We start from the raw sequence: 17,806 nt of genomic DNA, 5'->3' as shown, positions 1-17,806 counted from the left end.
TCAACCAAAATTAGTACAATGTCGGTCACACGCTCTGAACGGGGAAGGTCAGGGGTCGGAGGGGGAAGTGACGCTGCTCGCACCCACGCGGCTCCCGTGAGCGGGCGAGAACGCTCGTTTAAAGGGACCGCGAAACAGGTGTTTATGGTGGGTGCGAGCCCTCAAACCGCACCAGCCTTCGCGGCGACAGACGGGCGCACACACCTACACACAGCACCACGCGCTTTCACCCACTCATAAGACCACCCGAGGCTGCGCTGGGTTATTAATGATTTATTCTCGGCGACTACGTTTTACTGTTGGGTCAGTATTGATCGGCGTGGCAGGCGTACGTTATCGTCCCAGGGTCTGTACCCGATCTATCGGAGGGATATGTTCTAGGCGGCTCTGGATTCTCTAGTCTCTTTCCCAATACCCACGAATAGGTGCCCACGGCGTTCCGCTGATCCCGTGTAATATTACAATGTATAAGGTATAGGTTGGTGTATAGTAATACAGTATGTGGTTTAATGTTGGGTTTGTCTATGGCAGTATATAGTACGGTGTAGACTCGTGTGATGTAAGAGAATAAAGTTTAGATGGAAGCATATTATATACTGATGATACTATGTAGTTTATACTTCAGTTGTTTACGTAGTGGTTTTAGTTACTGCAGCTACATACTATTAACACTTCTTCCCTTTATTAATGCTACTAATCACAAACCTGCATTTCCCATATCCCCTCCCTTTGATGCTGCTAATCCTGCATAATGCACGGGCATAAGTAGTACTAATCACATACCTGCAATTCCCCTATCCCCTCCCCTTTGATGCTGCTAATCCTGCATAATGCACAGGCATAAGTAGTACTAATCACATATCTGCATTTCCCATAAATATGCTAATTTCCTCTTGATATGCAAATTATTTTGTCAAGGCGCCCTTTCCCCCCTTTCCAACCCAGCTTACATATATGCTCCAAGCACGTGTGCTGTTTCATTCAGACGCTGTCGCCTCGACAGACCTGCTTTTCACCTGAGGACGGCTGCTTGCGTTGTGGCCGAAACGTCGTGAGAATTATTTTATTATGTTTTATTTTTATTATTTTATTACTTCCCTTATACGTGACTTTACCGAAAGAACCAAGATGATGAATCCTTGCAGTCACGAAAGATTTAAATCGAGTTTATAATGTTAGAGCTTACAGTGCGAGTTTATAACGTGAGAGTTTTTGGCCGTGCCCTGTTCTCGTGGGACCCCACACGGATTTGGAAATAATGGCAATGACCATGAATGAGCTGACTAATGTTTACTTTGTTTCAACATGAGTGAGTGCAGGATAGTGCCATCTGGGCTTAGCGAATACTACTCATGAATGAACTCATACTCCTTTATGAAAGACATTGTAATCATGCCTTTTCTTGACGAATTGTTATCTTCAAGTGCGTCCTCAAATATACGGCTAAAATACACAGCAGAGGGAAGGCTGCCTTGTTGGGGAGATGTAGTTTGGGTAAGGCCCTGTGACTGGAGTTAAACATTCGCTGCTTGGCCCCGTCGACAGCAGCGGAGACGATCCGATCCACTGTGCTCCATCTCCCCACAAAGTCCACGAAAATCTCCGTTTATTTTAAATGAACGTATGTTTTTCAAATCATATGAAATGCAATTATGTTATAATATATAAAGTGATACACTTTACATACCGTATATAGCTATTCGATTAAATTAGCATGACATTCATCCAACAGTGGACAGTTTTATTCTAATGCGACTACAGTGGGATTTTAATAATGTCATACTTGAGGATTTGGGACCGTAACATGTTAATGGAGAGACAGCCAAGATGCTGCCGGTTAAGGGCAGATTTGTGTGACGAAGATCCTCCACCTAAAACTCGCTTAAAACACGTTTTTGCTATAAACATTGTAAAATAAATTAACGGACACACATTTGTTAAAATACGTTTTTATTCATCTGCAATCACTTTTACGTCAAAACTCGAAGGGAATATTTATTATGTCCTATGTTCAAACAGTTACAGTACAATGCAAACCATATCCGTTCCAGGAATACCAAAGCGTTAAAGTATAATTCCCCATGATTTCCTTATTAGTTCACCACGTTTGTTCACTGTTCATCTATGTTGAAGTCACGGCCATATATCCAACGAACGCTTCATCAATGTACATCCTAAAGTCGATTATTACCAACCAAAAAAAGCTTTATACTTGAAAAAAAACCCGTTTCAGATCTAACTACAGATGCATTCCAACTTTAGCTCAACAGGAAGACTTAAACACTACAATATTGTCCGGAATTGAACCATCTCACAACCACTGCTCATCACACCACTTCACCAAGTAATCCGACAACATCAAAAATCACCACCTGCACGTCAAGAAACTCTCAAACGAACTGTAAAACTAAATGGTCAGAATTACACACAAAAGTACTCAAGACAGCTTAATAGGTATAACCGCATGCAACATTATATTTCAGTCACCTTTAGCTCTCGGGTTGATCCTCGAGCCACTCCATTACATCCAGCCATCTCTCGGGATCCAACTGCATGGGATCGAAGGTGGAATTATCTTCAGGAATAATTGCAGCACCTTGAATTACACCTTTTGATTTCAGCTTCCTATCATCGTGGACCTTCTGATGCCTGATCCGTATTGATGACCGTGCAAATGCCTTCCCACACACAGGGCACAGGAATGGCTTCTCGCCCGTGTGTGTTCTCTGGTGACTCTGAAGAAGTGATGACTGTGAAAATGTCTTCCCACACACAGGGCATAGGAATGGCTTCTCGACAGTGTGTGTTCTTTGATAATCTTGAAGAGTTGACGAGCGTGCAAATGCTATCCCACAAACAGAACACAGGAATGGCTTCTCGCCCGTGTGTGTTCTCTGGTGACTCTGAAGTTGTGATGACTGTGCAAATGTCTTCCCACACACATGGCATAGGAATGGCTTCTCGCCCGTGTGTGTTTTCTGATGGCGTTGGCAGTTTTCTGAAAGTGAAAATGCTATCCCACACACAGAACACAGGAATGGTTTCTCGCCCGTGTGTGTTCTCTGGTGTCTCTGAAGATGTGATGGCTGTGAAAAGGACTTCCCACACACAGAGCAATTGAATGGCTTCTTGTCTCCGTGTGCGTGGGGCTGTGGAGAGCGTCTCTGCTCCATGTGAGCGTAGTATCAGCAGCGGTGTTATCGAGTCAAAAGAACGCTATCGGCCGCAAGGATGTTTAGCGTTGAGTTTTGGATTTTGTTAACTGCTAAAACAAGAACGACACTCGCGTCTAACCGAGACGCACAAAAATCCCGTAAATTTGACGAACACGTTTAAGAGTTTATCCGCGAAAATAGACACTTACTTGGAGATTCACGGTATTTCGATGTCTGGAACCCGTCTGAAGATTTTGCCACGAACTCTCCCGACGCAAAGTCGCCTAACTGTCGACACAGCAATTGTACTCGATACGGCTAATAGGTATAACCACATGACATAATATTTTGTCAGTCACCCCGAGCTCTCTGGTTGACTCTCGAGCCACTCCATTACATCCAGCCATCTCTCGGGATCCAACTGCATGGGATCGAAGGTGGAAACTTCTTCAGGACTCATTGCAGCACCTTGAATTTCAGCTTTTGATTTCAGTTTCCTGTCATTGTGGACCTTCTGATGCCTGTTCATGGTTGATGACCGTACAAATGCCTTCCCACACACAGGGCACAGGAATGGCGTCTCGCCCGTGTGTGTTCTCTGATGGTTCTGAAGAGTTGACGACTGTGCAAATGTCTTACCACACACAGGGCACAGGAATGGCTTCTCGCCCGTATGTGTTTTCTGATGGCGTTGGCAGTTTGCTGAAAGTGAAAATGCCTTCCCACACACAGAACACAGGAACGGCTTCTCGCCCGTGTGTGTTCTCTGATGAGTTTGAAGAGTTGATGCCCGTGTAAAGGCCTCCCCACACACAGAGCACAGGAATGGCTTCTCGCCCGTGTGTGTTCTCTGATGACTCTGAAGATGTGATGACTGTGCAAATGTCTTCCCACACACAGAACACAGGAACGGCTTCTCGCCCGTGTGTGTTCTCTGGTGACTCTGAAGATGTGATGAGTGTGCAAATGTCTTCTCGCACACAGAGCACTGGAACGGCTTCTCGCCCGTGTGTGTTCTCTGGTGTCTCTTAAGATGTGATGGCCGTGAAAAGGACTTCTCACACACAGAGCAATTGAATGGCTTCTTGCCTCCGTGTGCGTGGGGCTGTGGAGAGCGTCTCTGCTCCATGTGAGCGTAGTAACAGCAGCGGTGTTATCGAGTCAAATGTACGCTATCGGCCGCAATGATGTTTAGCGTTTTAGAGTTTTGGATTTTGTTAACTGCTAAAACAAGAACGACACTCGCGTCTAACCGAGACGCAAAAAATCCCGCTAATTTGACGACGAACACGTTCAAGAGTTTATCCGCGAAAATAGACACTTACTTGGAGATTCACGGTATATCGATGTCTGGAACCCGTCTGAAGATGTCGCCACGAACTCTCCCGACGCAAAGTCGCCTAACTGTCGACACAGCAATTGTGCTCGCCAGGCTGCGTTATCTCGCGGTTGAAGGGCGATCAGCAGAGCGACGAGTCGAGCGTCCAACCTCATCAAGTTCTCTCTCGAAATGGCATTAAGCTCTGCTTCTGAGCCGCCTTATAACTCCCCCCTAGGATCCATTCCTTTGTCTTTCAGGATATTTGCATTCGATTGTTAATTTTGGAAGGTACAATCCGCATGTATATTAACATACCGAAGGGTAATGTGCCCATTGTGCTTCATGCATGAATATGTAAGTGCATCTCAGTGTGTAATTGTTCGCCTATTTTTAATAAATGGGATGAGCGCTGGAAAAACAAGTTCCCCATGCCATCCATTGTCCTCGATTGTAATCCCATACCTCCATTTACGTGATTATACAATGTAACAATTAATAGTATTTACGGAGTTATAATGGATAGGTTGTAGTTCATAGTTTATAATATTATAAACTCTTTGGTTATTTAATTAAAAGTCACATAGGCATGAAATAAATCACGACGTTTTGGGCACAACACAAGCGTCCGTCATGTTGGAAAGCATTGTCTGCTGCTGAGGCAGACTGTTTTACAACGTTTGAAATGGGTGTAGACCTCGGGTCATAAAAAAGTGGCCGGGACTAGTGATGTTCACTTGAGAAATTAGCATGTAACTTTAGAAAAGGAAGAGAGCGGCCTTCTCGACGAGGGAGTGAAACCCAATAGGTAATATTCTTTTACAGCGTTACAATGGATAGGTTGTAGTTCATAGGTTATAATATTATGTTTCACTATGATAGAGCCTAACATGTGAGAGTATACAATATCATAGTTGATCAAACGCGACGATCAAGGGCGTCAATCGGGTGAGTTTGATCAGAGGCTTTAATCAAAAGCGTCATCCCATCACGGAACACCACCTCCCTGTGTATATAACTTCAATAGAAGCAACTACAGCAGCAACAACAGCAGCAACAACACATTTCGAGGGCAACGCAGCTACTTCTGATTCTGCTGCTTCCGCTGCCCGGCTATTTGTAGCCGGGCCCTGCTCTCACGGGACCCCACACGTCTTTGGAAATGATTGCGATGATCACGTCTGAACTGATAATTAAGTGACTTAAGATTACTTTGTTTAACCATAACTTTATGTAGGTTAGCGTCATCATGACTCATCGAATACTACTCATGAATGAACTCACACTGTTTGATGACAGAAATTGTAATCATTTTGGCTGCCCGTGTATGACAAGTCACCTTCCTTGTCTAGACGCATTCTAAACATAACACTGTACTTAGATATGTAGCTAAAATAACGTCTACACCCAATTCAACATGCAGTTCCACCTCGGCCATGAGCAACCCACATCACGCCCAGAGACAGGAGACCACGATGGAGACGGCCTCAAATTGAAGAGAAAGTTGACAAACTCACGGATGCCATCACCCAGCTGCAGCAACGCCTGTCGAATGAGACGCTGCGTCCCGCGGCACCAACCAGGCGAGGAAAGGAAGAGCTGAGCCCGAATTGGAAGCCGCCACCCGAACATCAGCAGCAGTAGATCGCGTGATTCTAATAGGACCACGTTGTTATTATAATCATTTTAATGCGATCAAAACCGCGCACCTCCAATTTTGCATTCTCGACTCCCGATGTGCATCTACATATAACATACATTCTAGCTCAGTGTAATTCTAATACGACCATAGTGTTATTCTGATCATTTAAATCCGATCCTAATCCAGCACCCCCCAGTTCGCATATACGACCTCCGGTTCGCATGTCCAAAGGACATATTACACTAGCAGTCGCCGCCCGCTTCGCGGGCGGTGTGTATATACTTGGTTGGTGGGGAGTTGAAAGTGGCTGGAAACAATAGACATGTTTTGGTGATTGTTTTATGTTTATTTTTGTGAGGTTATATGAATTTTTATGAGACGCTCAATCGACAATATTAAAGAATGCAACTTATTCAAACACTAGCAGTCGCCGCCCGCTTCGCAGGCGGTGTGTATATGCCTGGTTGGTTGGGAGTTGAAAGTGGCTGGACACAATATACATGTTTTGGTGATTGTTTTATGTTTATTTTTGTGAGGTTATATGTATTTTAATGAGACCCTCAATCGACAATATTAAAGAATGCAACTTATTCAAATATAGAATGCAACTTATTGAAATATCTGGCGATACACGATATTCTTCGTTTACACTCCGTCTTCCTCCTCGTCGTCAGGTCCCTCAATAAGCGCCTTGATGTTGGATCTTGCCGTGACTCGCGATCATGCCACGTACAGTTGGCCGTGCGAGAAGCATGGCGTTGGTAGATATAATCCCAGGTTGTGAACAGTTTGCCCTTGCGCCTTGTTGATGGTCATCGCGAAGGCTGGGACAATGGGGAACTGTTTGCGCCGAAGTGGAAATGGGAAGTCCTTCGTGTCCAATTCGCGGCGGATATGGTTGTTCTCAAGCAGCAAGTCCAAGACCAAGTGTGGGTACTCGGAAAGCTGCGGGAGGTCGTCAAAGTCCGACAGAGCCATCCCACCTGCCGTGAGGAACTCGTGGAGGCTGTGAAGGGTCTTGAACTTTACCATTTATTTTATTTTCTTTGATGCTGCTTATCCTGCATAATGCACGGGCATAAGTAGTACTAATCACATACCTGCATTTCCCATAAATATGCTAAATTGCTCTTGTCAAGGCGCCCTTTCCCCCTCTTCCAACCCAGCTTATCTATATGCTCCAAGCACGTGTGCTGTTTCATTCAGACGCTGTCGCCTCGACAGACCTGGTTTTCACCTGAGGACGGCGGCTTGCGTTGTGGCCAAAACGTCGTGAGAATTATTTTATTATGTTTAATTTTTTTTTATTGTATAGCCACCATCAACATGTGATCCTAGAGGGGAAAGGTCCCCGTTATAAATAGTTTAGCATCGTTCCTTTCCCTAATTCCGAAGTATACTGGAGATCACTTGTACTCTAAAACATGTAAACTATAACGCTTTAAAGATAACATTAAACGAATATAAACTAGTTTTTTATGTAATTTATTAGACCGTAAACGGAGGGACAGTATTAGAATATCTATACTCTTTGGTGCTTTCAGCAAAAGTCACGTAGGAAGAAATAAAACAAAATAAATCACGACGTTTCGGACGCAACACAAGCGCCCGAAACGATGTCTGCAGCAGACATCGTGCTGCTCGCAGCAGACATCGCGGATATCGCGATTTTCACCTGAAGACGTGCGCTTGTGTTTCGTCCGAAACGTGATTTACTTTGTTTGATTTCTACCTACGTGACTTTACCGAAAGAACCAACGAGTATTTATTCCTGCAGTCACGAAAGCTTCAAATCAATATTAGAATATCATTAGAAGTATTATAATCACAATGTGATCGTATTAGAATCACACTCTATGCATATGTATGTATAATAGGGTACGTGCAAGCGAACTGTGCTCGTATGTATGTAATTGCAAGTATTGAGTAGTTCCGACGGACGTACTCGGAGACGGAGGTAAGTTAGGGGCTTCCGCCAGGGTTTATAAACACTTATCCATACTACACAGCAGGGTACACAACTCCCAGGGGCTAGGGGTCCTACTCTGAGTCCGGGTCCCTGCCGGCTAGCTCCGGTCTCTCTCTCTCGTGTCGGATCGTGGAGTCTACCGACTCCACCGACCGGAGAGAGAAGCACCTCTACGGCTACCACCGGCTTCTCCCCAGACTCCCTGTTCGATCCCTCTCTCTACCCACTGGTTCCCTCTTCACCCTGTTTACTATCCCCGTTCCTATAGTGACCCCGCTTACGTCACGGGGTATCCCTTAAATACCCTAGGAGGCGTGACGTCACGTGCACTGCCCAGCGCGTGCGACCCCACGTCCCGTGACGTCATCGCACCGGACAGCGCACGCGACGCCACCACTCTCCTCTACTCCTCTACACAAGTATTAGAATTACAACGCGATCGTATTAAAATCACACTATGCGCATATGTATGTATAGTCTACGTGCAAGCGAACTGTGCTCGTATGGACGTATGTAATATGTATCTATGGCCTTTGGACATGCGCACCGATGGTCGGATATGCGAACTGTGGGGGGTGAAGGGTTAGCATCGCATTACAATTCTTAGAATAACAATGTGGTCGTATGAGCATTTTGCTTTGATTGAATGTATGTTATGTGCAAGTGCAATTGTTAGTCGTAAATACGAGGCAGGGATTAATAGGTGCACGTTGCATCCAGTGTTAACGTTTATTTAAGAATTATATTTTAGGCCACTATTGTTGATAAGAATTCGTCTAGACGTGGCACGTGCCTTGTTCTACTCGATCAACCAAAATGAGTACAGTTGTCGGTCATGAAGGAGTGCGAGTTCATTCATGAGTATGATCCACTTAGCCCCGATAACAATAATCTACACACACAGTTATGGTTAAACAAAGTCATCTTTAGCCACTTAATTCTCAGCTCAGACATGATCATCGCAATAATTCCCAACGACGTGTGGGGTCCCGCGAAAGCAGGGCCCGGCTACAAAATCGTCGCTGAAATGAAGAAGATTCCACCTTCGAGCCCATGAAGTTAGATCCCGAGAGATGGATGGATGCAATTTTAGTGGCTCGAAAGTCAAATCTAAAGCAAAGGATAATTGAAATTATTTTGGTTTTAGTAAGCCACATTGTGTGCAATTGTGTGTTTTAGACCAATTAATAGGTTACAATTGATGTATCAGTGATTTTGAAACTCAAGTTTTGCAGTTTGTTAGAATATTTCGTCACGTGCAGTTGGTGGTTTCTGATATCGGATTACTTGCTGAAGTGGTGCGAGGAGCAGTGTTTGTGAGACCGTTCAATTCCTGACAATCTTGTCGTGGTCAAGTGTTCCTGTTGGAATGAGTCTGTAGTTACAACGTTACTCGATATATTTTACTTGTTTTTTTTCCTTTATATCGCTTTTTTGGATGGTAATAAGCGACTTTAGATAACTGATTTCAGGATGTACATTGATGACGCGTTCGTTGGATGCTTGGCTTTGACTTAAACACAGACGCACAGTGAACAAATGTGGAGAACTAATAAGGAGATCAATCGGGAATTATACTTTGGTTTGGTATTCCTGGAAGTGACTTGATTTGCATTGTACTGTAGCTATACTCTTTGGTTCTTTCGGTAACGTCATATAGGTAGACAAAATAATAGATACTAATAGATCAATAATGTGATCTATTATTTTTCTACCTACGTGACTTTAACGAAATAACCAAAGAGTATGGATTCCTGCAATCACGAAAGCTTCAAATCAAGATTGTACTGTAACTGTTTGAACATAGGACATCATAAACGTTCGATACGAGTTGCAGTATTATAAATATTCTTGCAGATGAATAAGACATTATTTTCAACAACTGCGTGTCCGTTTTAATTTTAAAATGTTAATAGCAAAAACGTGTGGAGCCCAGTTTCAGGTGGAGCATCTCCGTCACACAAGTCTGACCTTATCGGGCATCATGTTGGCTGTCTCCCCATTAACATGTGTGGTTCAGGAGGGGAAGGTCCCTATTATGAATCGATTCGCAACGTTACGGTCCCTAATCCTCAAGAATACAGGGAATCACCTGTATGCTAGAGACATGTGAACTGTAACACTATAAACGATAACACGAAACATTAAAATACTATAAACTAGTTTAATCAACACCAAAAACAGAGGTACGGTATTATAATCTCATTACAAGTACTAGAAATACAATGTGATCGTATTAGAATCACACTCTGCGCATATGAATGTATAGTGTACGTCCAAGCGAACTATGCTCGTATGTACGAATGTTATATGCATCTATGGCCTTTGGACATGCGAACCGGTGGTCGAATATGCGAATTGGGGGGTGCAGGATTATGATCGGATTAAAATGATTAGAATATCACTATGGTAGTATTAGAATTACACTGAGCTAGAATGTATGTTATATGTAGATGCACATCGGGAGTCGTAAATGCGGCCTGGGTGGTGCCAGATTTAGAATCGCATCAAAATTATTAAAACAGCACCATGGTCGTATTAGAATCAAGCTGCCCACTGCTGGTAGAATGTTCCTTCTCAATGGAACCGAATAGCAATATACATCTTCTTGGTTCTTTCAGGTGGAGAACAGGTCCGTCAAGTAGACAGAGTCTGAATGTCACGCTCCAGGCTTGGAGCGACTCTTTATGCTGGGATGGAGGAGCGAAGAGCGTCTTGACAAAATAATTTGCATATCAAGAGGAATTTAGCATATTTATGGGAAATGCAGATATGCGATTAGCACTACTTGTGAACTGCGTAGGAGGTTTGGCGAGGGGTTTAAAGTCATTATGCCCGTGCATTATGCAGGATTAGCAGCATCAAAGGGAGGGAGTAAGGTCAGAATTAATAATATACAGTATTGATATTGGGCGTGGAGCCTTCAAGCGCAACCTTGCGCATTTTGACCTGGTTCTCGACGCCCGTCCCGCGCCCATGGTAGAATATTGTGCATGTCGGGGCGTCAAGGGCTCGCACCACAGCCTTGAAGGATTAGGCAGGTCCCTGGCTTCTTTTGAAGAATATGACCAGACGCCAGGCACCGGTTCCTCGCACGTGGCGGATCCTTGAGGCACCCCGGGCCTCAGGGGCTCGGAAACTGTGGGCGCCACAACACATTTCCTTTGGCGTACGGTTTCCGTTGCTGAGTGCCCCACCGCGTCGGACACACCAGACTTGGGCTCTACAGGACATGGCGATGAGCTGTCTGGGTGGGGACGGACATAACTACATGCGTACACACTGCGGCCATTTCACCTCAATGACTTCTACCAGACCCCGCCATGGGCGGCGCAACTTGGGGGACGTACCCGGTGTCACCTTTGGGCAATACAACCTGTCTACGACCGCCCATGTGTTCTTGTCATTAGCCACTTGCGCTCTGGCAGGGAAAGTTCCTCGTTATAAATCGTTTCACAACGTTCTGGTCCCGAAACCCGAAGTATACGGGGGATCACCTGTACTCTATAACATGTAAACTGATAACACTATGAACAATAACACTAAACATTAAACGACTTTAATTTTTGTTTTAGAAGCATTTTAATCGCTCATATGTTTGTAAAGTATACGTTCAATCGAATCGGGGGACGGATATGCGAACTGTGGGGGTTTGCAGGGTTAGAATCGCATTAAAATTATTCTAGTAACAATATGTTCGTATGCGCATTTTACTGTGCTTGAATATATGTTATGTGCAAATGCGAATCGTTAGTCATAAATGCGAGGCAGGGGTTTAAAATGTGCATGTTTAATCCAGTGTTAACGTTAATCCAGTGTTAGCATTATATTTAAGGACAATATTGTTAATATCAATTCGTCTGGACATGGCACGTGCCTTGTTCGTCTCGATCAACCAAAATTAGTACAATGTCGGTCATAAAGGTGTGCGAGTTCATTCATAAGCAGTATTCGCTGATCCCCGATGATACAGACCTACACACAAACAAAGTACTCTTAATTAAATTAATTATCAGCTCAGACATCTTCATCTCAATCATTTCCAAAGACGTGTGGGGTCCCGCGAGAGCAGGGCCTGGCAACAAATATCTGAGCAGCGGAAACAGCAGAATCAGAAGTAGCTGCGTCGCCCTAGAAATGTGATGTTGCTGCTGCTGTATTTGCTTCTGCGTCGATCAAGATTGACGCTCTTGATCGTCGCATTTGATCAACTCTGACATTGTAAACTCTCACATGTTAAACATAGTGAAATATAATATTATAACCTATGAACTACAACCTATCCATTGTTACGCTTTAAAATACGATTAACTGTTATAGTGCAGAACCACATAATTGGAGGTATGGGATTATAATCGCATACTAATCATTAGAATCGCACTGAGCTCATTAGAATCACACTGTGGTTTTACGTATAGTAAGTGAATATGCGAACCCGGGGGTGGGATATGCAGGATTAGAATCGAATTACAATTATTCAAATCCCGATAATTGTATTAGAATCACACTATCCACTGTTGGATGAATGTGTCGTATCAATTTAATCGAATATACAGTATATATACACATACAAAGAGTAAAACAATCATACATTGTAACATATATACAATACACATAATTTAAAAAACGTATTGAATTTTTTTCATTTTTTTAAAACTGAGTGTCGTTGTTTATGTGGGTAGATGGAGCGCAGTGGTTCGTTTCGTCTCCACTGCTTTTCGGAATCTGTGTGATCACCCAAACCACATCGCCTAACTCTGGTCACAGCGCCTTACCCAAATTACATCTCCCCAACAAGGCAGCCTTACCGATGCTGTGCATTATGTTTATGGGATAACAGAGGTGTGTATTTTCCCATGCGCCTTGCCCAAAACGACTGATTGCCAGCTTAACAACCTAGCCTGTAAACCACCATTGGTGATAGTGTTGTTTGAGAGCAGCTATTAAAGTCGCTGCAGCAAACGAGGTGGTGGCTGGCCAAACCATGCCTCATGTTTGTCTCCGGAGTGATGACGGATACAAACCAGACCAAGTGGAGACCATGTACCAGATCGGATTTTGGTTACTGATGTTAGAGTGATTGTATTGCAAGTGTGGTCACTACGCGTCTGTACGTGCTCACTCCCGAAGCTCAGCGATTTTTGGCAACGCCACGGGGCTGCATTCACTTTAAATCGAGTACAATGGAGGGCATGGGGAATGTATTTTTCCAGCGCTAATACCATTTATTCAAAATAAGCGCACAATTACACACTGAGGTGCACTTACATATTCATGCATGAAGCACAATGTGCACATTACCCTTCGGTATGTTAATAGACATGCATTTGAACCTTCCAAAATTAACAATCGAATGCAAATATCCAGAAAGACAAAGGATTGGATCCTAGGGGGGGAGTTATAAGGCGGCACAGAAGCAGAGCTCAATGCCATTTGAGAGGAAACTTTATGAGGTTGGACGTTCGACTCGTCGCTCTGCTGATCGCGCTTCTACCGCGAGACAACGCAGCCTAGCGAGCACAATTGCTGTGTCGACAGTTAGGCGACTTTGCTTCGGGAGAGTTCGTGGCGACATCTTTAGACGGGTTACAGACATGGATATACCGTGAATCTCCAAGTAAGTGTCTATTTTCGCGGATAAAATCTTAAACGTGTTCGTCGTCAAATTTACGGGATTTTTTTTGCGTCTCGGTTAGACACGAGTGTCGTTCTTGTTTTAGCAGTTAACAAAATCCAAAACTCAACGCTAAACATACTTGCGGCCGATAGCGTACATTTGACTCGATAACACCGCTACTGTTACTACGCTCACATGGAGCAGAGACGCTCTCCACAGCCCCACGCACACGGAGGCAAGAAGCCATTCAATTGCTCTGTGTGTGGGAAGTCCTTTTCATGGCCATTACATCTTCAGAGATACCAGAGAACACACACGGGCGAGAAGCCGTTCCTGTGTTCTGTGTGTGGGAAGGCATTTGCAAACTCATCGCATCTTCAGAGTCACCAGAGAACGCACACGGGTGAGAAGCCATTCCTGTGCTCTGTGTGTGGGAAGACATTTGCACGGTCATCACATCTTCAGAGTCATCAGAGAACGCACACGGGTGAAAAGCCATTCCTGTGCCCTGTGTGTGGGAAGGCATTTGCACACTCGTCAACTATTCAAGACCATCAGAGAATACACACGGGAGAGAAGCCATTCCTGTGCCCTGTGTGTGGGAAGGCATTTGTACAGTCATCACATCTTCAGAGTCATCAGAGAACACACACGGGCGAGAAGCCATTCCTGTGCTCTGTGTGTGGGGAGGCCTTTACACACTCATCAACCAGGAACAGGCATCAGAATGTCCACAATGATATGAAACTGAAATCAAAAGCTGAAATTCAAGGTGCTGCAATGAGTCCTGAAGAAGTTTCCACCTTCGATCCCATGCATTTGGATCCCGAGAGATGGCTGGATGTAATGGAGTGGCTCGAGAGTCAACCAGAGAGCTCGGGGTGACTGAAAAAATATTATGTAATGTGGTTATACCTATTAAGCCATATCGAGTACTTTTGTGTGTCATTTTGACCATTTTAGTTTTACAGTTTTTGTGAGAGCTTAATGGCGTGCCGGGTGGTCGTTTGTAATGTTATCGGATTACTTGCCGAAGTGGTGTGATGAGCACTGGTTGTGAGAGGGTTCAATTGTAGTCGTTAAGTGTTCCTGTTGAGCTAAAGTTGGAATCCGTCTGTAGTTAGATCTTTACTCAACATTTTAAAAGGTTTTTTTTTCAAGTATAAAGTTTTTTTTGGTTGGTAATAATCGACTTTAGATAGTCGATTTCAGGATGTACATTGATGACGCGTTCGTTGGATATATGGCCTTGAATTCAACATAGACGCACAGGTGAACAAACGTGATGAACTAATAAGGAAATAATGGGGAATGATACTTTAACGCTTTGGTATTCCTGGAAAGGAAATGGTTTGCATTGTACTGGAAATGTGTGAACATAGGACATAATAAATATTCCATTCGAGTTTTGACGTAAAAATGATTGCAGATGAATAAAAACGTATTATTAACTAATGTTTGTCCGTTCTTTATTTTATAATGTTCCTAGCAAAAACATTTTAAGATTATTTCAGGAGGAGGATCTCTATCACACAAGTGTGCCCTTAACCGGCAGCATCTTGGCTGTCTACCCGATTAACACGTGTTCCTTGAGGGGAAAGGTCCCCGTAGTTAATCGTTTCTCAACCTACCAGTCCTTAATCCCGAAGTATGCCGGGGATACACTGTACTCTATAACATGTAAACTGTAACACTATAAACGATAATACTAAACATAAAAATACTATAAACTAGTGTTTTAATTTAGAACGATCTAAACGGAGGTAAGGTATTAGAATCTCATTATAAGCAGTAGAATCACAGTGTGGTCTTATTAGAATAGCACTTTGCTCATATGTATGTATAGTGTACGTGCAAGGATCGGATTAAAATCATTACAATTACACTACGGTCGTTATAGAATCACGATTTTCACTGCTGGATGAATGTTACATCTCAATGGTATCGAAGAACAATAGACAGTTTTATATTCATAAATTAACGCACAAACACATTATAAGCTCATGAGCTTATGAATCGTTACAATTTTTATAACAATCACAAATTGTAACAAAGCGAAATTCCCACTAAGCAAAACATCACGCTCACGTGGCGGATTATTTAACAAACTGCAACACTAAAGTGGCAGAACTCAACAAGAAATGCGCACGACAGCAAGTTCAACAACAATGGACAAATCCTAAAAACAGACCACACGCACGTTAGTAGCTGTTAGAAGAAGACAACACCTAGCACCTTCAACTTTACACATTATACAGCCCCAAAGAGCCAACTCGAATATTAGGCGGTATATGACACCATTTAAACTTCCTACTTTCGTTCTCGACTAATGAAGATATTCTTGGCAAATACTATCGCTTTCGCTTGTGATGTACCTCCTAATTATGGCCTCGGTTCCAAAAACCAACAAAATAAATGCGAATTCCTCCATTATTCCAAGCTGCACAATTCAGGGTTGTGGACCGCTTTAAATTCTTCAATTTAATCACAGTAAATGCGTCAGACCACATCAGGACACTCAACTTCGAGCATCTTTGAAGCAACGAGATGAGATGGCTAAGAACTGCAAGCTTATTCTAGTGTAATAACAGCCATAGAGGGTTCACGTGGGGATTGGCTTGCCGGTCCTGCTTTGTAGCCAATAAGGGATGAGCCAGGGATCATGGCCTTGGCGTGATCGCGGCGTGTTAGCAGGGGTCATTGGCCTGGCCAATCGGGGCCTCAGCTAATGGGGAGATGATCAGAGGCGTGGTCCAGGGATTGACAGGGAACCATCGGGAACGGTCAACGCTGTCTATAGATGATTGGCTGGGGGGTACCACGTGACGAAGGGATTAAGAGAGAGGGAGAGAGGACAGTCGTGAGCAGACTTGGGGACGACAAGAGCAAGAGTCACGCGCGTACGGGGCTCTGGGTGCCACGTGCGCGGTGGGGACTTTGCGAGAAGTCTGCCCTCTCTCCGTTGTCTGCCAGCAACGGGGAGTGTGTGTAAAGTGTAACTGTGGAAGTTGAAAACAAAAAGGACTGATTCCGGAAGCCGTCTCAAGGAGGTTTATTACACTAGTGTTAACGATATTTTAGCAATATGGGTAAGTACAATATATGTACTAAGAATTCGTCAACATAGCAGGTGTCTTGTTCTCCGTAATCAACCAAAATTATGACAAATTCTATCATAAATGAGTGTGAGCTAATTATTCAGTAGTAGTCGCTAATCTCCGTCACACAAGTCTGCCCTTAACGAGCAGCATCTTGGCTGTCTCCCCATAAACATGTTCCTAGAGGCGAATGGCCCCCGTTATAAATCGTTTCGCAGCATTCTGGTCCCTAATCCCGAAGTATACTGGAGATCCACTGTACTATATAACATATCAACTGTACCATTATAAACGATAACACTAAACATTAAACTACTATAAACTGGTTTAATAATGTATTACACCATTAACGGAGGTACGGTATTAAAATCTCATTAGAAGTATTTGAATAGCACTCTGCTCATAAATATGTATAGTGTATGTTCAATCGAACAGGTTTTTGGGGTTAAATTGCGTAAGTGAAAAATATATTTTGTTAAACCCGCCTCAACCCGACACATCAAAATAGTAAGGTTTGTCACTTAAACAGAACATGACAATTCGTTACTAAAGCATGTCTATTCCGGTCACTATTCTTCAATTAGGATTACCGTTAGCAGGCTATTTTAGTACACACAATCGACAGGAAGTACAAGGTCAATGGGTTCACTTAATTCGCATGCCTAATGTACGTTGATTACCATATAAATAACCCAAACGGCAATGGGTACCCATAGCCATATATATATATATATATGTATCCATTAACACCCCCTCTTCCCCACTTCGCGCAAGAAGAGCACACACGTTTTGTCATCACATCTACCTCTCTATTTACGGAACGAAACAGGAGGACTTCTCCACAAAACTGGCCGTCGCCTAATGAAACTAGTTGTAATTACTGAGGAAAAGTCGTACTCAGATTGTATATGTTGTGGCTTGGCTCTCCAACACACCATTGTGCTGGACTAGTAACGAATTAGCATGTCCTGTTTACGTGACAAACCTTACTAATTAGGTGTGTGGGT

General features: G+C 43.6%; 1 protein-coding gene across 1 annotated transcript in view; it reads left to right on the top strand.

Moving 5' to 3' along the window:
- Positions 1 to 17,806, top strand: part of LOC144953345 (uncharacterized) — a 172,905-nt gene that overhangs the window by 73,547 nt on the left and 81,552 nt on the right. The window contains exon 7 of the mRNA XM_078883906.1: positions 14,008 to 14,420. Coding sequence (XP_078740032.1) covers positions 14,008 to 14,420 — 413 coding nt within the window. The remainder of the gene's footprint in view (positions 1 to 14,007; positions 14,421 to 17,806) is intronic.

This window comes from Lampetra fluviatilis, chromosome 74, assembly GCF_964198595.1.
Source record: "Lampetra fluviatilis chromosome 74, kcLamFluv1.1, whole genome shotgun sequence".
Classification (NCBI taxonomy): domain Eukaryota; kingdom Metazoa; phylum Chordata; class Hyperoartia; order Petromyzontiformes; family Petromyzontidae; genus Lampetra; species Lampetra fluviatilis.
This window is presented reverse-complemented; position numbering and strand designations above follow the sequence as displayed.